Consider the following 17,114-nt stretch of genomic DNA (forward strand, 5'->3'; position numbering starts at 1 on the left):
TTTCCTCATCTATATAATCGGGATAACAACTTTAAAGAGTTCTTGTGAGGATTAAGAGATTTCTGTGGCTCTAGACAGCAAATTCTGGGACCATATCATACCCATTCTCATAGGTAGCTAGAAAAGAGCTTATCCCTTAATAGCTCATTTGATTGTTGCAGCAACTCTGAGGACTCAGCAGGGCACATTAGTCCCAAGTTACAAATATGGAAGTAAAGTGCACAGAGGTGGCTCAGAAATAATTCACCGGGATAGCTCTCCATCAGTGCCCCTCCTACAACACCACACTGGCCACAGTCTTGAACCAGAGGCCCCACAAAGTACCTCAAAAATCCCACTCATTAAAAGGAAAATTGATATATCCATTTCTTCCTATCAAAAGTAAGTCCTAAAATCTTAGCTTTCATCCTGATTTTAAAATACCAGCTGCTCCTGCTTCCCAATCAGGTATCCTCCCATCAGTTGCTGGGTCTACTTTTTTTGCAAATACAGAATAAAGTCTGGCCCTCCTAGGCACACTGGATGCATCCATGAAAAGGTAGATAACACAATACTGGTTATTTGCTTTAAAATTGAGAGGACAAAAGGCCAGATTATCATTTTCAAATTTCTGTTGCTTTCTTAAACAAAAAAAATTCTGTGTTGGAGGTAGTCACGTGTGCCTAACCTGGGAAGACCTTTCTGTTGCCTGTTAGATAAGGGCTTCACCCAGTACTGCACACTCCAGACCTTATACCCACAAGAAAACATCCCTGTAATCCTCCATAGACTATTCCCATATATAAAAGTTTAGCTTTTCCCAGCGAGGCCTCCCTGCATATTGTTTTCCTGTAGTCACTGCTCATTTAGATTTATTGCTCAGTACGCTGGATCATGGATACTTGAGTCCACTGTACTTGTAAGCTCAACCTTCACCATCATGCCAATTCTCCTGAGTGTTTGATTTTCTTTCCGGTATTGCTTATTGACACGACAGAAATAAGAATTCTGAAAATCAATAATGTTACCTTTCTTTTTGACAGGTGGGTATTTCAGAAGAATAATTGTTACTAGCAAAGAAAGAGTTTCAAGAGATGCATGTGTTGTATATTAAATCTATATCTGGGGAATTGCAAAGAACTTAGGAGTTCATTTTTAATGCCAATGGCCTTTGGTGTCACTCCAGTGAAAATTAATATATTGCTAGTGTTTTGTATCTGAACATGTGTTTTCTTCATTTATTTAGTCTCAAACAAACAAACAAAAAGCCCTAATGATCTAACCCTTAAAGGTTACTGGTAGCAGAACCATCATTCTCTGAGAAATGAAATAAGACTTCAATTCCCAGAATAAGCCAGTGATACAGATTTAAGGTATACATTCAAAGCATTAAATTGGAAATTCTACACTTAATCTCTCAAGCTGCACCATCTCAGTTTTCCCTAAAACTGAACTTACTTAATGGATTCTGTGGAGATATTCCCCACCTAAGTTCAAATATCTGTAGATAGGTAACATTCGAACACATGCAGGATAATACCAAATGATCTCAATTAGAGGTATATAAGAAAAATAATTCAGAGTCTTTTAATGAAGCTATAAACACCAGTTAGAATTGTGCAAATGGATAGAATTGTTTATAACTCTAATCTGAATTGTGACTGTGATGTGAAGTGAGTAAGTCTGGTGGAGTGAGAAGATCACCTGGGGCCAAGAGAATTGAGTTTCAGCTCTAGTTTTGTCCCTAAATACTCACGTGACCTTCACAAAACCATTTGGGCCTTCAATTAAAAAATATAGACTTTGGGTCTTTGTTTTTTAATCTAAAAAAACTACGGAATTGTAGTATCTCTAGGTGTCTTTTAAATTCATAAAACCGACTGTTTAAATATTTTGATACTATTTTTAAAATGTTTTCCTGTCAGCTATTTGGTGAGGTGAACATGTGTGCTCATTTGCTAAGCAACAATGAATTGTGCAACTAGTTTGTCCGAAGGCATGTTCACCAGGCACTGTCTTCAGGACAAAGCTACCTGCAAAACTCCAGGGCATCATTCACATGATATTGTATTTGAATGCCCCCTGGAGTTGTGCAGTGGGACTTCAGGGATCTAAGTAAACAAGCAACACCAACGCTGACAGGATAAGTAGTAAACGATCCACCCAGAGAAGAACAAGGTAGAAACAGAGAAAAGGGAGCAGTAAGTTCTGCCCAAATCTGATTTTCTTTTTTCGTAGAATTTAAACTTTTCTCATCTTCAAAAGCACGTCCTTTCACGTATTTGTGGAAAGAGGTACGAATGTGCAAATTCTTTTAAGGCAAGACATTTCTTTCCAGCTTTAGATAACAAAGGTGTTTCAAAACCTTTGTCCTGTGGCTTACACAGAGGGAGTTTTTCCTTTGACATCCTATGTTATTCAAAAGCTCTACTTTCACAACAACTCTTGCAAATTAGTGCCCATGGACTGTTTTACCAAGCGTTTACATTTCACTTGAACTTGTGTATTTGTGTGTGTGTGTGTGTACAAGCACACACACACAGTCACACACATTTACAGGTATGGGAAGAAAGAACTGTTAAATTGGAATAACAGGCCGGGAGTGCTGGCTCATGCCTGTAATCCCAGCACTTTGGAGGCCGAGGCGGGCAGATCACCTGAGGTCAGGAGTTCAAGACCAGCCTGACCAACGCGGAGAAAACCCGTTTCCACGAAAAATACAAAATTAGCTGAGCATGGTGGCGCATGCCTGTAATTCCAGCTACTCCGGAGGTTGAGGCAGGAGAATAGTTTGAACCTTGGAGGCAGAGGTTGTGGTGAGCCGAGATTGTGCCATTGCACTCCAGCCTGGGCAACAAGAGTGAAACTCCATCTCAAAAAAAAAAAATTGGAATAACAACAACAAATTTTTAAAGTTGACAGGGGCATAGTTCATAGAAGGGTGATAAGGAGGTCCCTTAGTTTCCTATGGAATCACCAGGGATGTAAAGGGCGTCTCCTTCCCTGTCATGGCTTTTGTCCACAGGTGTATATCGTGACATCACCGAGCTGAGGAGAGAGAAGTACCTGAAAGCAGGGGTGAAGGAATTGCATCCCTATGGAGATTCTGGGGAAGTAAGTTACTGAAAAGTATAGTAGAGTCTTAGCCAGAGCACAGGGCTTTCTAATAATAGGATTATTATGTGTGTTATTATGACAGAAGCTTTCTCGGATTTCTCAGTGGCCAGGAGTAGCTGAGTTACAGTTTGATTAAACTATTTTCCCTGTCAACAAGTGGTCGATAATCCCCTTTCACTCTTCCTTGGTAAGTGTAAGCTCTACCATCAGTTTGTAAAGCTAACAGGCCAATAGCAAACCGGCTTCCTCTCTGTTGGGAATGGCAAACACCTTGGAAAGATGATACATTCACCCCAGTCTGAGGGGGTCAGGTAGTTATAACCCAATGCCAGATGAAAGCGATCCGGATGACGCCTGACCACCGAGGAAGAAGACCGAAAGGAAAGTGTTCACGTTACTTGCATCCCTGCAACTGGGGAGAACCTATGGTTTCTTGCTCAGTGTTTGCAGGGCCTGCCAAATATTTCTGCAAAGTACTTAACTTCTTGCATCCCTTTGCCTGAGGTGTTGCTAATGTTTTTGCTAAGGAAGATGGTCATTGCGTAGCTCCATGCACTACCACTGGCAGCTTGTCTTCAATTTATCTCACTCCTTTTGTCTGAAGACTGAACTCTGAACCTGTGCACACACTCACTCCTTCCAGCCCCTTCCTCCAGCAGCAGCCAGGGAGACCTTCACAACAAAGATGCCAGGAATTCAAGGCTTTCAGGGCCTGCAGGAGACCACATTCTAGGTGCACAAAACCCAAGGATTAGCAGCAAAGAGAAGCTGAATCCTTCAACCAACCACATGAATTTTCATTTCCTGTGGCTAAGGGATTTCTCCAAACTGGCACTTACCCATAGCACATACTTGCACCTGGGAAAGATAACACAGTTCAGATTGGTCCTTATCCTGTCTGTTCCAATGGAATGGCCAGGTGTGAGAGGTTCATCACAGTGGGAGTCTTAGCTTGTCAAGAGGTCTGTCATGTCACAATGGACAAGCATCAAGTTGTCATTTCTCTCACTGCTTCCCCTAAACCTTAAGTTTAGCTGTATGAAATTGCCCTTTTGTAGGTCAGGAGTGATAGAATATTGGTAGTTTCTTAATAAAAAGGATCAATAAGAATTGACACTTATGAAGTGGCTTCTATGTCCCAGGCTCTATGTGGGGACTTTACCTACACTGTCTTTCTTAATTTCTGTTCATGACATCACAGCAAGGTGCTAGTATTATCTCCATTTTACAGATGAAACAGTGGAGGTTTCCAGAGATTAAAGAAAGCACCTCTAGACTTAGTGAAGGCAGCTGAGGCAGGAAACCAGGCTTGTTAGCCTCTAAGGCCACACTCTGCCCTGTGTAGATTTTACTTTTTAGAATCACTAATAAGGGCAATAGATGGTTCATTTGAACTAAAAAGGAACTACTGAATCTATTTGCATGTGGAGATGTCTGAGCCACCTCCTATTTTGTTACTACCCGACCTCCAGTGACTCTCTGCTTGCAGGTACATACAAACTCACCGACACCCTCAATATTCTGCAATAGTTTCCCTTTGCAGCATTGTTCCTTAGTGCTGCTTTCTTGGTAGCCCATTCTCCAGTTTCTAGGACACATCTTAGATTGTCTCCCTTAAACAGTGACCACATGTCCTTGCCATATTCTCTTCCTGAAACCCAATCTCTATACAATCATCTGCAGAAATTTTACCCATCTTTTGAGGCCCACTTTGAAGTCTGGATCCACGAAGTTTTCCTGGTTTCCCTCAAAGATATGAAGGCTTCTCCCTCCCCGCTCCACAGCTCTGCCAACGCCTGCTCTGTGCTTGTGACTTCTGGCCCTACTGGTGATATTACCATTGGAACACTTGCCCATCCTGCCCCTAGAGCAGAGGTTGGGGCAAAGTCACTTTATCGAGGATAAGATAGTATTTCCAGGCTGTATGGTATCTGATACAACTACTCGACTTGGCTGTTGTATTGTGAAAGCAGCCCCAGACAATACATAAATGAATGAGCATGGCTTTGTGTCAATAAAATTTTATTCACAAAAACTGGTGGCAAGCTAGGTTTGGACTGTGGGTACCAGTGTGCCAACCCCCTGTCTTAGCTTATCAGTCCTCAAATGTTAGCAACTGTGTCTTCCTCACGCCTATCTATATCCCTGCTGGGCTGCATAGTGTCACATGTGGCACTGATAAATATTTGTGGAATGAAGTAGAATTTTTAATTACTGGAATCAGAGATGTTTTTCTTTTGTCTTTCTTTCTTTTTTTTTTTTTTGGCAGAGTCTTTCTCTGTCGCTGAGGCTGGAATGCAGTGGCGCGATCTCGGGTTACTGCAAGCTCTGCCTCCCGGGTTCACTCCATTCTCCTGCCTCAGCCTCCTGAGTAGCTGGGACTACAGGCGCCTGCCACCACGCCTGGCTAATTTTTTTTTTTTTTTTTTTTTTTTGTATTTTTAGTAGAGACAGGGTTTCACCGTGTTAGTCATGATGGTCTTGATCTCTTGACCTCGTGATCCACCCACCTTGGCCTCCCAAAGTGCTGGGATTACAGGCGTGAGCCACTGCACCTGGCTGGCACAGAGATGTTTTTCAAAAAGCTATTGCTGAGACCCTGAGAACTCTGCAGACTCCTCCCCTCATGCAATATTGAATCCATGCAACTGAGCTCTTAGAACCTCTTGACATGAGGCTGATTTTCCTGCAGGCTTAGGACCTTGCCTCAAAGCTTCAAAGGCAGGCTGACTTTTAAGGAGCCATAAAACACTCTGTTTTGTCAACCCCTTCTCGTCCAGCTTGGGGGAACATCTGTAAAGTTTACAGTTATAGGAAGTCACCTTAGGCTGGGTTTCTGCTAATGCAATAAAGAAAGGTAAAGTGATTTCTGATTCAACAGAAATGGAAACAGAGGGGTTCCGGGGTATTGATAAAGCCTGCAGGACTTTTTTCTTTCGTTGAATCAGTTGGCTACTAAATTTGTAAGTGAGCTATAATGGAGAGCCACTTGTCACACATGGCTTCATTCATGAATTTACTCGCAGAGTTGTATATAGTGGAAGATCTTCAGAAGCTTAAATATTCACCCATGGAGTTGACTCCAAAACATAATGGTTTATCCCAGCTATATTCCTAGGTGCTGGGGCAACCTCCATGATTTGTTGATGATATTTTGTGCATTAAAACACTTCCATCCTCTGAGTTCCTGGGCAGGCTCAGTAGGTAACCCACCCTGGCTTCATACTGTTAGTTCTTGTCCTGAGTCAGCTCTGGCCTCCTTCTTTCTGGTCTAAGTCACGTGATATCATAGAGATGATCTGTGTACCACTGACCAAGAGTCGTAAGTCAATTAGTTACATTAAGGTACAAATAAAAATATTTTATAAGGCTGGGTGAGGTGGCTCATGCCTGTAATCCCAGCACTTTGGGAGGCCGAGGTGGGTGGATCACTTGAGGTCAGGGGAGTTTGAGACCAGCCTGGCCAACATGGTGGAACTGCATCTCTACTAAAAATACAAAAAATTAGCCAGGTGTGGTGGCGTGTGCCTGTAGTCCCAGCTCCTCAGAAGCCTGAGGTGGGAGAATTGTTTGAACCCAGGAGGTGGAGGTTGCAGTGGGCCGAGATTGCACCACTGTACTCCAGCACAGAGCAAGACTCTGTCTTAAAAAAAAAAAAAAAAAAGAACATTTTATAAAAACTTCTGTAGGGATGTATAGTGACCAGCAACTAGAGAGCCTGAATAGTTACTTACCTATTTTCATAAGGTTCTTTCTGCCTGGAATCTTGGCTAATAACCAGTGTGGATGAAAAGAGATGATATTTAAGTACAAATAGATTAAGAACCAATTTTGGAGGTTTCACAATATAGGAAACAGATACCGATTTTCTGTTCCCTGTCTCCCTAATGGTCAGGCTTTCAGCAGACACAGAGCCAACTCCACTGCTCTGTGTGGAAGACTGAATATTGATGGCAAAGCTTAGGAAGAAATGGTGTCAACTGAGTGAACAACAAAATCATGTTCTTTGCTGCCAAAGCATCCAGATTTTTCCACCTTTGGCTGGTGAGAACTGTGGGCACACGACAGCTCTTTGTTCTGTCTAATCCCCCCATGCCATCAGCCCTCTCCCTTGTGCCTTCCCACCCCCCATCTCCAAGACTCCTGCCTCTTTAAAAAAAAATCAGGTTATTTTAAAGCTGTGACCTGAGAAGCCCTCTTGGGCAAGCCACTCAAGCTGCCTTCTGCAGGAATTCTAATTGCACATCTGCAGCAAAGCTGCTATGGTATTTGCCTGGAAAATAAATCCATGTTTCTATAACCAGACCAGAGGTCCCCACTGTGCAGCTATGAAAAGCATACTATTTGATCATCATTATTATTAGATCAGACACACGAATATTATTTAAGACAACGAAACAAAACTCTTGTAAAACTTGCCCCCATTCACTCTATGTGCATCTCTTCCTTTCTATTTAGCTACTTGTAAATGCTGGAAATTTGATTCCTCCTCAAACCACCCAGATAAGGCGCTTTCTTTCAGGCTCAGCGGCTCTGCCTGTTCCGTGGTCTGCTCTTAAGTTATCCTTTCATGAAGAAAGCCTTGTGGAAACGCAGCGTGGAAGGAAACGGGGTAAAGGAGAGGAGTGGGGTGAGGCGAAAAGGGAAAGGCATGTTTGGCAGGTCGCAGAGTTGAGTTTGTTACTTACATGTGTTGGGAAGCATTGGGGTACAGTTTAGAAAACTGTGGGGCTGAGTCCTCGGGGCCATGGGGCGCAGCGTGGCTGATCACCATCATAACGGGCCTATGGGGATACATTCTCTTAGACATTTTGAAGTAATTAATGCTCTCGTTAGTGATTAAGTCTGTGAAGTAGTCCTGAAACATACATTTGACACAAAACAAAAATTACAAAAGGTGACATTCATCAGATCACATTTGAATAACTGCTTTCCTCAGAAGCAATTCACTGCAAGAAGTGGTAAGGTCTACAGCAGGAAGGAAGGCTGCACCTCCCAAGGCAGCCAAACATTTTTGATAATAGAGAAAATCAGCTGCCAGTTGTTTTCTAGGGTTGCTAGCTTGGTAACATGCGAAACATGGATTTTAAGTAATACACAACTTAGCAATGGGGAAAAAAGAAGTCAAGTCGTGTTTGCCCAAGATAATGATTAATCTGGCGATAAAAGCACTAGAATGCATGAAACACCGGATACATATTTCAGTCTCAGGTTTCATTGATGTAATTCCTTGGCAAAAAATTTAATTAAGGGCAGGAAACACCCACGCCCACTTCAAATTTACAGTTGCAGAACACACACACGCATACACACACGCGCACACACACACGCCCACGAATACACAAACACAAGAAAAGATATTTTCTTCAAACGAAAAATCCACCTGTGGGAATTACGATAATCAGTAATCAAAGCCATGGCCAAAATCCGGGAGCACAGGGAAAAGCTGTAACATTTGATCAGTTAATTTACTTGAAACACTTGAATAGGGAGCAGTTGATTTCCTGCAGATTATACTGTGTTAATTGCACAACTAAAGCAATACAGCTGCTGGGATTAGAGCCTGACTTGCTAATAAAACGACTTAACCCACAGTCAGGGGGGCTGACGCAGGTCTGTAAGAGGGAGGGAGGAAATGGAGTGAAAAGGAAAGAAAAGATGAAAACTTAAACCACTTGCATCTTTTAAGTGTGTGTCATTGGCTTGGAGCTCCAGTATAAACTTTATTCAGAAAGTGTTTAGGCAATATTTGCAAATGTTGAAGGCTTCCAGGCATGGCTAATCACATGTTGTGGATTTAAGGACCAGAACAGCTGCAAAAGCAGTATCAGAGGGATGGTGTGTGTCACATGTCATTGTTAGGGCAAGTCTACAGGCTATCCCCTTCCTCTTCCAAGGGGGTGTCTGTTTCATTGTTTTCCTCACTGAAAAAAGATATATATTCTTTTCAGACACAGTTGTCTTTGACACTTAATCAGCTGTGATAATGAACAAGTTACGCTGATTTAGTATTTGGAGAGAATCTTGATTACTTTGCTCTCTTTAGGACAACAGGGAAAGAAAGGTTAATAACTTCAACAAGGAGCATGAAAAAGCATCCCTACAGACAGCAAAGGAGAGCAGTGACAATTAGTGCACATGGTCTGCACCATTTGCATGCAATGATTGTATCCACAGCTGGGGATATGACCTAGGATGAGTGGTTGAGCCGCTCTAGAACGCTTTTTTTCTCATCTTTGCAAATGAGGACATTGCTCAAATTTGCCTCCAAGGTCTCTGCTAACTTTTAACTTTCATGAGTTTGGAAGCCTATTAGCAATGTTTATGAATTCATTTGCATTCATTGTTTTCTGAAGGGTATGAAGGAGCTGGACTTATATCTTATCTCCCACCAAGTCCCTTGTGCTCAAATCAGGCCAAGCATAAAGACAGCAATATGCTAACATTAAGTCAAGTTCTCTCCTTCTGATTTCTACCAAATGATCTAGCCTGTTGGGAGAGGTTGCTAGATAGAGCAGATTCTCAGCTTCTTTTAGATAAATGAAGAGACAGGTATGGCTGGCAGGGAAGGGTATATTTTAGGCAAATTAGCATGCTAAATTCAAAGATATTTTCGCCTTCATTCTTATGATTTGAAAAAAATTTAAACTTAAGTCAGCTATCACAAAATCTTTGTGAATTTTTAAGTCAAAACTAGAACCCATTGGTCAAAGAACTATGGGACATGTTGATTTCAGTTTCTCTGAACTGATGTGGAAATCCTAGAATTGATAGCATTAGAGACTTTTGTGGACGTTTGCTGTGATAGGGCAGGTGTCCTTGTCACATTTACTAAGCTTGGTCAGACAGGAGTAAAAGCAAGGAATGTGGTTTTTCAAACTTTAATTATCATATTTATTTGCTCTTATGCTTGTGCCTAAATCTGAAACCACAGACAAAATATACTTTTGTCCCAATGAAAAGTAAAACAGTACAAGATGAACATTTGATTATGTGGACAAGTCCTTGGTTGGGTCCGGGGGAACTGGGAGGACAAAAATTATTCGAAGACAGAGCAGAGAATTCTGATTTTCTTGATGATACTTTCATCAAAACCTGATTGCCTTTCATCCTAATGAGGGAAATCACTATACAAAGGCAACGTTCCTTGAGAGTCTTTTCCTTGCCTAGAGTTTAAAATTACCTTAACATTTCTCATGCTAACATTGTGAGAACATAGAAAGCCAATCTTGTGGATAGTTTAACTCACTGAAAATGGCTTTTCCCCATTATGCACAAAGTAAATTGATGCAGTGTAAAAGTGCCTGAAAATTACCTTTGCATAATCAAATCCATGCTTTTCTTTGATGCCATTGCGACAAACAGTGTAATTATAGAAGCGAGAATTCTTGATTAATCCAAGCCACTCTCGCCACCCAGGGGGGATGTAGCTGCCATTATATTCATTGAGGTATTTTCCAAAAAAGGCTGCAGTGGGAAAAAAGAATTATTTTTTTCATGTAAAATGATTAATAATAAATAAATGGATAAGTATAAAATTATGACTTGAAAAAGAGATGGTAAAACAAAAGTTGCCCTAGGTAATAGTGAATGCCAAAATGACATTAGTGTAATACTCCAATCCTTTGGCAAAGTGACATAAACACATTTTTAAAAAATAAATAGAAGTAGTATCAAAGTACATGGATTACAGCTCAATGAAACCATCATAATGATCACAGCACTCTGGGTGTATTTATTTCTTATGGTCCTACTGCAGTAAAATCAGGCTATGCTCTTTTGTTAAGTTGATGGAACAATCAGAGAAGTAGCGTGAGATTTGGAATGCAACCACCGGGCAGGTGTTGGAGAACTGAAAGTTCAGTCTTTGTGATAAGTTTTCTAACTTACTATTTGAGAATTGTGAATTATAAAAACACTATTGAAAAGCTTATTTTTGTTTTTACATATCCAGAGAGTACACATTTTCCAAACCAGGGAACCACAGTAAACCCTATTTTTATGGGATATGGTCAGGGTTTATATCACATGTATAGTATGTAATGGGTGTTTATGTTATGTGTATTTTATGATTGTATACATCTATTATTGATAAAAAAAATTCTGTCAACATAGAGTTACTATATAGATTACTAATTTTCATACAATTATAGTATAGTAGAAGTATGTGTGTCACAAAGACACCACAGTTCACTAAAAAAGCCACTGGAAGGCCTTCACATTTGTAACTTTGGCATGTCACTTCCAAGAAAGACCACTGTGCCACAGGGCTGACTGGGTCTTTCTGAGAGGGTGACTAGAAATTTGGTCTTCTGCAAAAGATGATGACAGGAGAGGGTACGGGAAGAAAAGAAGCAGCTAGGATTCCAGGAACAATATGGGTTCGTTCTTGAAGTGAAAAAGACATTACAACCTAGCAGAATGGTAGTCATAAATGTACTGGAATACTTTTGAGAGAGAAAGAGGATGTTATTTGTAATTGCTGTAATTACAGAAAAGCAGGTATAAACAAGCACGATTCTGGGTAAACCTAAATGTTTGGTCACTCTAGCCACACACATAGTTTCCCTTTAAGTAGAAAGGGCTAGAGAACACTTTATTTTATATATGTCTGTATAGGTATAGGCATGTGTGTGTGTGTATACATGTGTGTGTACACACACACACACACCCCTATACATACATAGACATATGTAGGCAAGTTTTAGTTTTTCTGATGTTATAAAGCTGTTGCCAGATGCCTTCCATGTCAAAGCTGATTCCTGGCTTCATTAAACAGATTTTATAGGTGCTCTCGCTTACATCCATGGTAAAAAAGTAGTTCCTGGAAGACCGGCTTGGGATAATAGAAACGAATTCTAGAATTGCAGCACTTTATTGACATTGGTCTTAAAACACACATTCTGAATTTTAAACTTAATGTACATAATTTTGGTGTCTCTATGGGATAGCTATTTAGCTTGCTTTTATCTTTGATATGCGACTATAGATGGTCCCTGACCTACGATGATTCAGTTGAAGATTTTCACATTTACAGTGGTGTAAAATTGGTATGCATTCAGTACAGTACTCAATCAATCCTATGAGATATTCAGTACTTTATTACAAGCCTATTTGCTTTGTGTTCGATGATTTTGCCCAACTGTAGGCTAATATAAGTGTTCTGAGCACATTTAAGTTAGACTGGGCTAAGCTCTGGTGTTCGGTAGGTTCAGTATATTAAATGCATTTTTGACTTACCTAATTTTCAACTTATGATGGGTTTATTGGGATGTGACCCCATCGTAAGTCAAGGAGCACCTGTACCTATAGAATTCCTCCATCTGAATGTCTTACTTGCTTCCTAATGCCATTGCCTAAAATGGAATTACCAGTTTTCCCTTTCAGCTTTACTCCATTCCTCTGAATGGCATAATCACCCTCCACGAACTGTGCTTGGCCCTCCAGAGCCTCCTCTGCTTCCGCCTGTTCCTGCACTCCCCTTGCTGGGCAGTCGCCACCCCCTATCATGTCTGCCTTGGAAATAGTGCTCAAATCCCTCCTGCCATCCCTGGTAATTTGCCACCCCTCAGATGCTCATGGTCTCACTGACTTTCCCAGCCAGGCTGGAAGGTCTTTCCACTCCAATTGCCACTGGTTAATCTTCCCAAGGACCTGCTCTGGTTACTTCACCCTCTTCTCGCAATCTCAGATAACCCTCATTGCCTGCAGAATCAAGAGTACTCTGCTAGCTTGCCCTCAGAGGCCTACCTTGAGTTTGGACGAAATCCTTCCCTTTCCAACCCCGTCTCCTATTTCTCTGTTAATGGTCACTCTCTCCAGCTAATGTTTCCTCTATTTGCTCTCTGGTTACCACCTCTCTATTTTTGCTTGTGCAGTTCTCTTTATTTGCCTCTTTATATATCAAGGCCAGAGCAAATGCCATTTCACTCACAGTCTCTGTCTTAATTCCACAACACTGTCTTTGTGGTTCTAATGTCATCTTCCCTTTCTCCATTGTGGTATAGTCATGTTCATATAGAAGCTGAACGCCCGCTTGACTAAGCTTTTTCAGGGCAAACATTGCCTCTGCCTTATCTTTGAGGCACTCTCCATCCTTGCACACAGTTCAGGGCTCCATCCTTTTTGTTTCTTGAATTTGGGTTCATGAATCCAATGTATTCTGGGGACTTTACGAGGTCTAGACTTTAAAAATTTTGTGATTTTGCTTGAATTATCTTTTTTATTTTTTTGAGACGGAGTCTTACCCTGTTGCCCAGGCTAGAGTACAGTGGTGTGGTCTCAGCTCACTGCAACCTCTGCCTCTTGGGTTCAAGCGATTCTCCTGTCTTAGACTCCCAAGTAGCTGGGACTACAGGCGCACGCCACCTCACCCGGCTAATTTTTTTTTTTTTTTTGTAAGTAGAGATAGGGTTTCACCATATTGGTCAGATTGGTCTCGAACTCCTGACCTCAGGTGATCAATCCACCTGCCTAGGCCTCCCAAAGTGCTGGGATTACAGGCATGAGCCACCACGCCCAGCCAAATTATCATATTTTTTAAAGCTGATTTGGCCTTCAAAACATTTTCATAGAATAGAGCTTTAGAGTTTCTAAAATTGTTATTTCTTATTACATTATTTTTAAGAGTCTAGACTCCAGTCTGAGAAACATGGCAATGTTTGTTTGTTGAACGAATGTTTATTTGTTCACTCTGTGAATGAGTGAACCAATTAGGTCTACAGTCAGCCAAGTGCTCACTGCTTAAGGATTCTTCCAGGGGCACTGAGCACGTTGCTCAGTGTAGGGCAAAGTGTCAAAGGGTCTCACATCAGGTGACTCAGGATTTCCTTCTGTGCTGACTATGTGTAGTTGGATTTCTTTTAATGAGGAATTCCTGTCTTAGAGACGAACTGACCTTTCCACATGGAACCACAAGATGATTTTCCTTTTCCAGCAAAATGCAGTATGACTTGGAGCCACAGGCAGCAGACCAAGGCCACACCCCACTAACGTTCAAAAGGGATTGTTTCCAAAAAGCTTGCACTTAACAGCCTCAGGCCCCGTGCTTTCCTTGGCCTCCTCCTCATCCCTACGGGTTTATCCCACTTTTCTTTCCTATTTTTTTTTTTTTTTTCAAAAAGGCAAAAAGCATAGTGATTGAGAATATAAACCCTAGAGCCAGCCTGCTTGGGTTCAAATTCTGGCTCTGCTACTTGCTAGGGTATCCATCTACATGCAAGTTACTTCACTTCTCCCTCCCCCAACTCCCCTTCTGTAAAGCCACTGTGGTGATAATAGTAATGGTGGCAGGATTGTTTTGAGGATTAAATGCATCAACACATATGTAAAGCACTGAAAACAGTGCCTGGCACAAAACAAGGCCTTGTTAAGTGCTCCTACAACTAATATTGTTATTAGCATCACCATTATCAGTATCCTTTTGGCCCTGTCTTACTGTAAATGATTTTCCATCCTGCAGTGTAAGGAAATCTCGCACTAGAGTTCTGCACTCGTGCGCTTGAAAATATCTCTTCAGAGGTTACATATTTTCTTCCCCACTACTATTTATTTTGTGGCAACAAACTCCTCCATTTCGCTTACATTTTTCTGCTTAATTAGTTTTATTTTTTTTTTTCTGCACTTTAAGTTACTTCATTGTTGGGGTTTTTTTGTTTCCTCTCCCCAAATCATTCCTGCCCTTTCCTCATTGTTTTACTTTGTAGGATATTTTGTACTGTTTTCTACCCATTGCCATGGCATTCCCCTTTGACTTAATCCTTCCCTTATAAACTATTCCTTCAAGTCTTTTAATAGTCCTTGTTATTTGCTTCAGAACTCCCTCCAGGTTTTTGGTGTCTCTGTGTTAACGGAGCGTAAGAAATGTACTCAGTATTCCAGATGTGGACTCACCCATCACACTCATTCCAAGGCTGATGGGGGCTTCGGGTGTCAGGGTGCAGCACTGTTGGCCTCCAGTTGCTCTGGCCTTTTTGTTGCCTCATGACATTGAGACTCGTTTGTAACCACCCCTGGCCTCCTTCAACATGATGTTTCCTGGCGGCGCTCTGCAATTGATTATCTGGCCTTCTAATTATTTTCCTCCAGATGTAGTAAATCTCTTTCTCCCTTCCTAAGGTGAATTTAGCTTTCTTGCCCTTATTGCCATTATGTCTACATGTAGGTTACGTATAGTTCAATGTTTTTCTATCCTTCGGCATTGGCAATTCAATTCAACTCCTACTATCTGAATACATCACTAACGTGCCATTTACCCATCCTCTTTTTTTTGGATACCATTAAGCACTTCCCTTCACAGCTGTTTAAGGTGGTGGGGGTTGGGAGGCAGAGAGAAAGATCAGAAGACTTGATTGTAATTATTGTTGGCTTTAGGCCAGCTACTTCTGTCTACGACAACCTGTTCCATAATACTTAGAAAAATTTCCTGGAACTATCTGAAGCCAAGGAATTTATTTTAAAGCCAGCAATAGCAACTAACCCAAAGATCTGATGCCGCAGAAAAGTCAAATCTTATTTAATGTATCAAAAGATATATTGAGATTTTAATCCATGTAATTGATAGACTTAGGGTGATGGGATTTCATGCTAGTAACTATAAATATAAATAATTTTGAACCAAGTTAAAATTACGATTAATGTCAGTTTGTATACAGCAGTCTGGTTTCCCCAACTAGATTGTAAGTCTAGTGAAGACAGGAATCTTACTTTAAATGTCTTCATCCCAATGTCTAGTGTGTTCCAAGCACACTGTGGTTTAATAAATGTATGATATATCTCATGTTTATGTATGTGTCAAGAATCTACATCATAATAAAATTAAGAATATTAGTTTGTCTTACTTTAAGTGAACTCTACATTTAAAAAATCTCATATTAGAGAATAAATATACTTGCTATAAGTAACATAAATTTTGTAACGTAAAAAGACAAAACAAATTTTGATCCAATATTGTATTTACAATTATTTGATATAATTTTCTTTTTCAGAACTAAGGCCTATGATTTTGATTTATTACAAAAGAATTCTTCACAAAAATATTTATTGCAGAAGTTTATTAAATATTGTCCCTTCTACTTCAGTGATATGAAGTAGAACTCTTGTGATTAAGATTTAACTCATATGTGATTTTATGTACCATGTGTTAGGATTATAATACGAATATCACAATTGTTAAATGAATCAATATTATAATTACCATGAGTATAATAAAGTTATAACACACTGTAACTTTGGACAAGAAAGAAAACTTAGGAATCATTCTAGGCCAATCTCTGCATCATACAGATTGGAAAACTGGCCAGTTCAAGTCCTCAAAACAAATCAAGGTAGAATGTGGTTCCACAATCTTTTCAATCTTGCTTCAGTTTTTTTTTGTTGTTGTTGTTGTTAAATACTTAATGCTATCTCTCAACCATGGATAATTATTTTTACCTTAAAACCTATGCCAGGTTTTATATTAATGTTGATATCCTCATAATAAATTTAAGTTAATTTTTTGGAGCTGATTTCAGGCAGGATATTCATTTTTATAATATATAATCCAATCTCATTCCTATTTCACTTGTCAGAATATGAAGTGCAGTCGACATGTTACTGCATTTTCCCCTTCATGAACATTTAAGCTCTCATAGACTCATATTTTCCATGAGTAAAGTTAGAAAAATTTAGGCTATAGCCAGTCCAAAAATATGCCTCTGTTCTGAAAGAGAAAACTCATGTCATACAATGGTAAATATAATATTGGATTAATTCAACTCATTTAAATCCATGGATTCTGGATGCCTCCCAAAATAAGCCCCTTAGTAATTTGTTTTCTCTGAGTTATTCTACATAAAACTTACTCTCTAGATGGATATTTATGTATAGTACATATTTCAGTTTCCGTCATTATTTTTCTTAGGTTTGTAGCTAAATGTTCCGAATAATAAATTCATTATTAGGAAAGCAATAAAATCTTTACACAATGACTTTCTCCCTACTAGTTTAGTGTCTCATAATTACATTGGTTTAATATCTAC

The 17,114-nt window shown here is 40.1% G+C and overlaps 1 protein-coding gene across 19 annotated transcripts in view; it reads right to left on the reverse strand.

Moving 5' to 3' along the window:
- Window positions 1-17,114, reverse strand: part of SULF1 (sulfatase 1) — a 191,385-nt gene that overhangs the window by 62,702 nt on the left and 111,569 nt on the right. For 16 of the 19 annotated variants that reach the window (XM_055298992.2, XM_055299002.2, XM_055298995.1 and 13 more), the window contains 2 exons: window positions 10,412-10,563; window positions 7,785-7,954 (listed from right to left, as the gene is read on the reverse strand). In XM_055298992.2, coding sequence (XP_055154967.1) covers window positions 7,785-7,954; window positions 10,412-10,563 — 322 coding nt within the window. The remainder of the gene's footprint in view (window positions 1-7,784; window positions 7,955-10,411; window positions 10,564-17,114) is intronic. The other 3 variants (XM_055298996.1, XM_055299011.1, XM_055298997.2) reach the window with 2 other exon arrangements.

The sequence above is a fragment of the Symphalangus syndactylus genome, chromosome 11 (genome assembly GCF_028878055.3).
Source record: "Symphalangus syndactylus isolate Jambi chromosome 11, NHGRI_mSymSyn1-v2.1_pri, whole genome shotgun sequence".
Taxonomy (NCBI): domain Eukaryota; kingdom Metazoa; phylum Chordata; class Mammalia; order Primates; family Hylobatidae; genus Symphalangus; species Symphalangus syndactylus.